The 7,500-nt window shown below is 46.3% G+C and overlaps 2 protein-coding genes across 3 annotated transcripts in view; one reads left to right on the forward strand and one right to left on the reverse strand.

The window, feature by feature from the left end:
* LOC125956804 (uncharacterized) overlaps window positions 1–6,053 on the forward strand; it is a 7,479-nt gene extending 1,426 nt beyond the window's left edge. The window contains exons 3-5 of one of the 2 annotated variants that reach the window (XM_049689013.1): window positions 1–356; window positions 427–605; window positions 688–6,053. The exon at window positions 1–356 is cut by the window's left edge and continues 2 nt beyond it. In XM_049689013.1, the coding sequence (XP_049544970.1) occupies window positions 1–356; window positions 427–605; window positions 688–5,251 (5,099 nt within the window). In that variant the 3' untranslated portion in view covers window positions 5,252–6,053. The remainder of the gene's footprint in view (window positions 357–426; window positions 606–687) is intronic. The other variant, XM_049689014.1, reaches the window with a different exon arrangement.
* A 573-nt stretch (window positions 6,054–6,626) lies between these two features.
* LOC125956805 (patched domain-containing protein 3) overlaps window positions 6,627–7,500 on the reverse strand; it is a 51,057-nt gene continuing 50,183 nt past the window's right edge. The window contains exon 10 of the mRNA XM_049689015.1: window positions 6,627–7,500. This exon is cut by the window's right edge and continues 1,369 nt beyond it. Within this exon, the coding sequence (XP_049544972.1) occupies window positions 7,220–7,500 (281 nt within the window). The 3' untranslated portion in view covers window positions 6,627–7,219.

A 7,500-nucleotide genomic window follows, 5' to 3' on the forward strand; every position in this document is an offset into this window, starting at 1 on the left:
ATCAATCAATAAAGCAACTATCAGCCATCGCGTTAATGCATCTACTCGGACCCGCTCCCGAGATTACCAAAACATTATTAACTCTCGATGGTGGTGCCGACAATAAAAACCCGTTGGTTTTTGCTTGTAGCGACAAAGGAATGGTTATATCGGATCCGCTGTTCAGGGCCAAAGTAAAGCTGTTGCTTAACTCGTGCACAGAGTGTACGGTGCTTTTCTCGCAGATGAAACATCTCAACTATGTGGAGCTAAATCGGTGTCTATGGCGGAACTTTATAGCGAGAGCCGAGGAGCTGGAATCGAGAGGTGAGGTGATTCAGTGGTTTCGGGACGATATGACGGCACTACTCAACCTGGTATGTTATTGCCCGCTTTATTTGTTTGAATATAAAAACTAAATCTCTGTCCTTCTCTTTTGATCTGCAGTCCGTAAAGCGGAATAATGATTCGGTGTTACTTGAGTTGTTGTACGATACGTTGTTGCTGGTGGCCCAAAGTGATCTGCTTACTGTACGTATTGGCACCGATTCCCCCGACCGTTTGACACAAAACTATAAACACTTTATGCCGACCGTACTAAACAGAACAATGCCTTGTCCTGAGAGGTAAATAAGAGTGGATATGATTATTGCTTGTCCCGGATCTATTGGAAATTATATACTTTCTTCTCTCTTTTTCCTTGCACAGTAGATCTAAGGAAATTGTGGAACATGTGTTTGATCTGAAACGTTACTGCCAACAGCAGGGATATTGGGAGATGCTTCAAAAGACGATTCAATTCCTTTGCGACCCCGAAGGCATGGACCATACGGCGATGGTTGAATTTGGCGTGATACGTACACACATCTATTGCCATATTGCCTCCGGTCTGATGGAACGAATTAAAGAAGATCCTAAGGGGTTCGAGAAACATCGTTCGACGGTTATGCATTTTTTGCTTTACCCTCTTGAATTCGACCAGCTGGTGGTAAAGGAAACGGTGCAAAAACAATGGATTGAGCTATACAGACCGATCGTCTCGAACGATCAGCGATCATGCGAGTTCGCGAACGGCTTCTGTGAGATGATCAAAGCCATGACTGTAGCGAAGTATTCGTTCAATTTTGAAGTGGTGGCGGATTACGTTTGCCATATTTTAAGCTTTGTTCCCGGTGATTTCGATTCCACGCAGTCACCATTAAAAGTAATCGAGTTATTTAAGGATCTCACGCGTAAGGGTTTAGTATACAAGATTAACCTGGATCGTTTAGATGTAATGCTACGGCACTTCCGGGAGCTAGTGACGCGGATGAGCAAATGTGGTCTGTTGACATTGATAATGCCGATACGGCATGCGATAGGTGAAATGGTAGCCAACGAGCAAGGGTTGGCAATGGCTGAAATCAAACGCACCTTGAACGTAATAGCTGGAAAGTTTGTGAATCCCACCATGATGAACGAGCTACAACGGCAGCCGAGTGAGATTAAATGGAACTGCAAAATGTTACTGAAAACGATGCTCGATTTGCCAATGTACATGCGCAAACACTGGAAGCAACCAGAAATCCGCAAGTGTATGGACATCTGTGATGGTATACAAGCGCCCAAACAAGCAAAATCGAAAGGGGATGAAGAGTTTGTAGTCATCGATTCGGTATGGAATTTCAAACCCGATCAGCTCACTGAACACCAGTTGGAAAAAATGAAAGAAAAGCGGAATGATATCCCTGCACTTTACAACGATATGTCCCAATCACAGGACAGCTTTGTCATCAAACCCTGGACACCGACAAGGGTTAAGACGGCTGAAGCGGCTGTAACAGAAGACACAAGCGCACCTGAGGTGGTATCTTCTAGTGTCGACATTGAAATGACGCCAGTAACAGCTACAGAGCCGACAGAAAATCCTGTTCCGGATTGTGCCAGTGAACCACTTGCCACAACCATCACAGAAACACCACAAGAGATTGTCATGACAAACGTGAACCCCCCAGATAAGGAAAACAATTACGCCAATATGGTACCTGATCCACCGACTGACACGCATAAAGACGATCCACCGACGGAATCGGAAAGTGACAATGGAGAGAAGTCGGCACCGACCAAGCAACGGAAAAATCGAGCCCGTTCCGCCCTCGAACAGTTGCGCATCGATACAGTGGCAGGAAAAAGCTTAGATGTAATGAATATGCCACGAACAAGACGCTCAGAGGTACCGGGCATGCGAACGACACGCCGCAAAGCACTGGAACCGAAGCGTAAGGCTGAAAGTGAGAAGAAGCGACGGCCGGTGGCCAACAAAAACTTACCCCCGGTGAGCGCTTCAATGTCAAAGCAGACCACTAAAACCGTTGGTCAGAAAGAAGTAAAATCTTCAAGGAAAAATCTTAATTTTTCGCTTGAACTGTCCAACGATAAGCCGGGCGAAAGCAAGCAGAGCTTGGAAAAGGACCAATCGTCTGAAGACATCATTGAATCGTCACAACAAACTACGGAATCTGCCCGGTCTATAGTAGGACGAAAGGTTTCCTTACGTCGATCACGTGTCAATGAATCGCCTCCGATGGTCGTTACTGCGGTCGATACTGTTAGTAAGGGCCCAGTACAACCCGAAACTAACACTGATAATGACAATATCCAGAAAGAAGACGCTCAAGCTTTGCCCCTCGATGAACCGATGGAGACTGACGAAACGAAGAACACTGAAAAGGAAGATATACCAGTAAAGCCAACTGTTACGGAAAAAACGTCTGAAGATGATATTACAAACAAGCCAGTGCCTTTGGTTGAAAAGCAGATCGAAATGGTGCAAAGCCCAAAACGAAATACACGACGACTTTCATTGGAGACTGAAGCGAAACAGGGCCCTAGAAGTCCAACAACAAATCGCGCCTTAGCGCAAGCGACCGTAGACAAGTTGAGACATTCTCCTACGAAAAGATTGAGAAGAGTTAGTGTTGAACAGAACGAGCAGGCAAACATAAGTGCGAGTAGCAGTTCACTGAAGAAAAAAGATCTGGATAATAATAACGTAACTAATCTGGTAAAATGCACTCTATCACCCTTTAAAAAGAGGTCCACGGATTTGACCGATCCTGTAAAGATCATCAATAATTCTGTGTTGCTAAACAGTCCCAAGAAAATGTCAGATACCAGTCCGTTGGTGGCGTTGGAGCCGATCAAAAGTCATCTGCTGGAAGGTACCACGCCAAAAGAGACGAAACTCTCAGATCCCATCAATCCGATTGTGACGGTTTCTGAAGAAGTAGCGAAGCAGCAGCAGGAAACATCCGTTCCTCCATCAAGCACTGCTTCATCCGCTTCAGAGCAACCGGTATGCAAGGCGGTAGATGCGACGGAACAAAGCGAATCAGAAGGTGGTACTCTACCATCGGCATCTGCGGTTGCTATTCCCACCGATGATAATGCGTTGCCCCTGGCTAAAGCTCAATTTTCGCCGATGAAGGATTTGGATGTTACTATGGAACCATTGGACAAATCACAAAATCATTCCATCGTCTCGTCTCCCGAATTGGACCTTACGAAAGAGCGCACTGTGAATCTGTTGAGCAGCACGTCGAACATCTCACCGATAGCTACTGCGAGTTCGTCCACGAACGATATTGGTGCACAGGCACGTAGCGCCGATCGGCGATCTTCCAGCCGAATTATGGATAAGGAACGAGAGCCTGCGCCGATACTCGCACAGTCACCTGCATTTATATCTCGTCGTTCCAAAGCAAGTCCTCAGGCAGGTGGCAGTGCAGGAATGTCTTCGGTTGCGGGGTTAAAAAAGATCATGTCAACCACGGGAAGCACACCACGAAGTCCATCGACGAATTTGATTGGTATGGGAGGGCGAGGAGCACATCTTATCAACTTGATACGAAACCAGCAAAACGATCAGTCACCAAAACCTATTACACCGCCTCAGAACTGTTCCACTCCCAATGCCCAACAGTCCGGTAACTCCTCGGCCAACCGTATGCTCATGCGAAAGCGTGCCATCATAGCGAGCGCGACGTCAATGGCGAACGAAGGTACTTTGTCACCGGAAACAGGCACAAAACCCCTTCCGAACGATGATCTGAAGGAGGTCAACAAGCAGTATCTGGTGTTTTCCAAGGTGCTTCCCTCACCGCAAGCCTCACCGGCGGTTGGTATTTTAAAGCGTCGTCACGGTAATTCCGATGACAGCGATGACGAAAACGAGACACCGGCTAACAAACGAAAGCGCGTCAGTTTCCACGATCCACCCGTGTCTGTGACGAAGGAGTACCTGCTGCAAGAGGAGGAATGTAGAAGCCTGTCTCCGATGCGCTGCCCGGAAAAGACAAAGTTTAAAATGCGTCGCAGAAGTCGCACGGACAGCATTTCGGAGCTAGAAAGCTTCACTCAAAAGCAGCATTGCTTGCCTCATGGCGGTGTGGCAATGAATCAGGATGCTGAGTTGGAAAAACACACTGAAGACGGTGAAGAAAATGAGGAGGAGGAAGAAGAGCTTACATCATCACCAGAATCTTTGGATGATTCTCACTTTGCCATACACGATGCAACCGATACGATGATGTCACCGTTGCAGGTGTCCACGTTTGTTGGGAGTGCTGTTGCCGATAGGGGTGAAAAGTTGAACCCAACGGAATCGACCTCCACCGAGCAGACGGCAGCAAAAGTTAATGAAAAGACTAATGTGGATGGAAATGCTACTGCCGGTGGCTATCAGTTTGCATCGGAAGAGGCGATTTTGGAACACGTCTTGAAGCGTTACACGCTGGATGATATGGTAGAGCGGTATTTCTCCGAAAACAGGTCTTTGGAGCAAAACAAAACGGCACGCTCTCTGGCAAAGCAAATGTCGTCGATGATGATGAAGGACGCCAAAGTTTGCCATATCGTGCTGGATGAACTGTCGGAACGCTACCCGGTAGAATTTCTCAATCACGCCATACAAGAAAACTCAAGTGCCATGGTGTGTCAGCGCCTTTCGACGACCGCAATGATCGATCACATCTTTAAAACCATCCAGCACCAAACCGCAACCAGCAACTCCAGCGCATCGGAACAAACGTGCCCCGATACGATAGGATTGGTTCAAAGCATATTCGAAAAGCTGAGCAACTTACCAGCCATGAGCACCACCACGACCGAGGGCCAGATGACCTTAGCGCAGATTATTGACGGATTTGTTCACCAACAGTTGGCACAGAAATCACGCCTTGAAATGATGGCACTACTAGAAGATTATTTTAAGCAGCCCGGTTCGAAAAAGTAACTGTTAAGAAAAACGCCCAGAACCTTTGCATGATAGAGGTGAGCGATGCCTTTAGATTTATTGTAGCTATCGTTCAGATCACATCATCTTTCCATTAAACACCATCAATTTTATTGCCAAATTAAGACATTGATTTAACAATGAGCCTAATTCTATAGCAAGTACTCTGCAATGGATGTCTCGAAGTCGTTAAGCTAGCATGATTTACTGTTACTATTACTATTTATTCATAATACTTTGCATTCGCGTTTCTCAGATTTACAAAGAATGTCTAGGAATCGAGCATAGGCCATGGGAAAGGGGTTGAAATAGAAACGACAGAACCATTGATGGATCACCGCGGATATTTGAACTATAAGCATAGCTTTAAGCCGTATTTTTTTGTAGACTTATGACCAATGGACAAAATATACTTATATACACCGATCAGGACTTTCAAATACTCTGTTTTATCATCTGCAGCGTTCCTTTTCGAATTTGCAACAAAAGTGGAAAGAAAAAAGTTTCAATACGGGGTTTGTTGTTTTGTTTATTTTATTTCAATCTGTAAGCTAGGAAACAGCACAATGGAGGCTCTGCGGGGCTCCCCTGAGGCGCCCAAGATTTGGATATGCTGATTGTGCTATCAACCTTAGCTTCTAAGTTGGGCTACGTTTTTCGGTTTCATACGCCTATAATTTATTGACCCAGAAAACACAGGCCCGCCGCTGTCCGGTCCGGTTCGATGATGCTAGCAAAACAAGCCATTAGCATGATTCGTTATGAAAGTGCCTTATCTTATCCACAGGAAACCCATTAACATTTACGCCCAGATTGTTGGGTACAGGTGTGAGGTCACAAAAGATACAGGAAGGATTGCGCTTGATCCGTGAAACAATTTCAGTTATAGCACTAACACAGCTAATAGCTCCTTTAACGGTTTGCGGTTGTAGTAGGGACCAAAGTACCATCGCTATACTACTCCACTATAGCTACCATTTACATACGCGTGTGTACTCTTGCAATAGAGCGGTTCCTACTCAGATCCTCTTATTCCGGTAGACCGTAATCGTCCACGTTTATACATTGGTGGACGTTGTCTACAACATCGTTTTCTTCTAACATTAATACTTATCCCTTAGTCTTAGACGGTTCGTGATACATACATTTCCACTTCACTGCCTCCGGTCGCAAGGCCGGCCCGCTAGCAGTTGTGAGAGCATCGTGTTTTAACAGATAATTAACTTTGCAACTTTGCTACAAAATACGAGGAAGCAACCCCCTCAAGCAACGCTGAAAGCCTCTTGGAAGGTGTACCTCTCTCTCTACAAGGAAAAGCATAAAGAACCAACTATATTTTACAAGCACCCATTACAGCACTAGTAGTAGTAGTACCATAAAAGACGACGGAATCACCAAATGGAAAACGTCCGTTTTTTTTTTTTTTGGTGAATAGGAGACAGATCGAGGGAAGGAAGGATATAGAGTGCGAAAGAAGAGAATCTATCTATAAACCTAAGCCAGCGCCATTACCTAGTACTGATACGCAAGAGTACGCAAGAGAGCTCCCGTTCCCCTTTGCCGTTATCGAAGCGAGAGGAGAGGCTTCTCAGCTCGCCGATAATGCGTTGAAAGTTCGATCGAGCGCCAACAGAACATGACAGTTTGAGTATATACTTAAATTAAGCCTTTGCGCTGGCTGTCCATGCCGGTCATCGCAATACAGTTAATTTTGTAGATTAAGGTAGATTCGGGCACTACATGCACTCATTCACTCACTCATTTGTTCGTTCGTCCATTCGTTCCATCATTCACACACACACACACGCCACAAGGGATCCACTGGCCGACCGACCGATCAACCGGACGGCTGGTGGTTATACACAGAATCAGTTCGTTCTTTGATGAAATGGTAATGCTTGGCTCTCTTTTTTGAGGGAGGGGGAGGGAGAAGGATTCGCCAGGGGGGGGGGGGGATGGTTGTTAAGCTCAAGGAAATCTCATATCGCCCATGTGTCGCAGCTGATGTAGACTGCTCTGGGAGGCGGTCCGCTGGGGTGGCTGCCGTGGGTAGTAGAGATTGTGCTGGGAGGAGGAACGGTGTGGATTCTGCTTATAGATACCCTCCGGTGGCGAGAACTTCCTTGGCCGTCTTTCGTCACTGTGACGTCGACGTTTGTCACTTTCGTCGGAGAACTTGCGACGGTTGGTGCCACTAGCAGCAGCAGCTGGTCCTTGCGCCACCATATCTGTGCTGCTGGTTGGTCCCG

The sequence above is a fragment of the Anopheles darlingi genome, chromosome 3 (assembly GCF_943734745.1).
Source record: "Anopheles darlingi chromosome 3, idAnoDarlMG_H_01, whole genome shotgun sequence".
In the NCBI taxonomy this organism is placed as follows: Eukaryota; Metazoa; Arthropoda; class Insecta; order Diptera; family Culicidae; genus Anopheles; species Anopheles darlingi.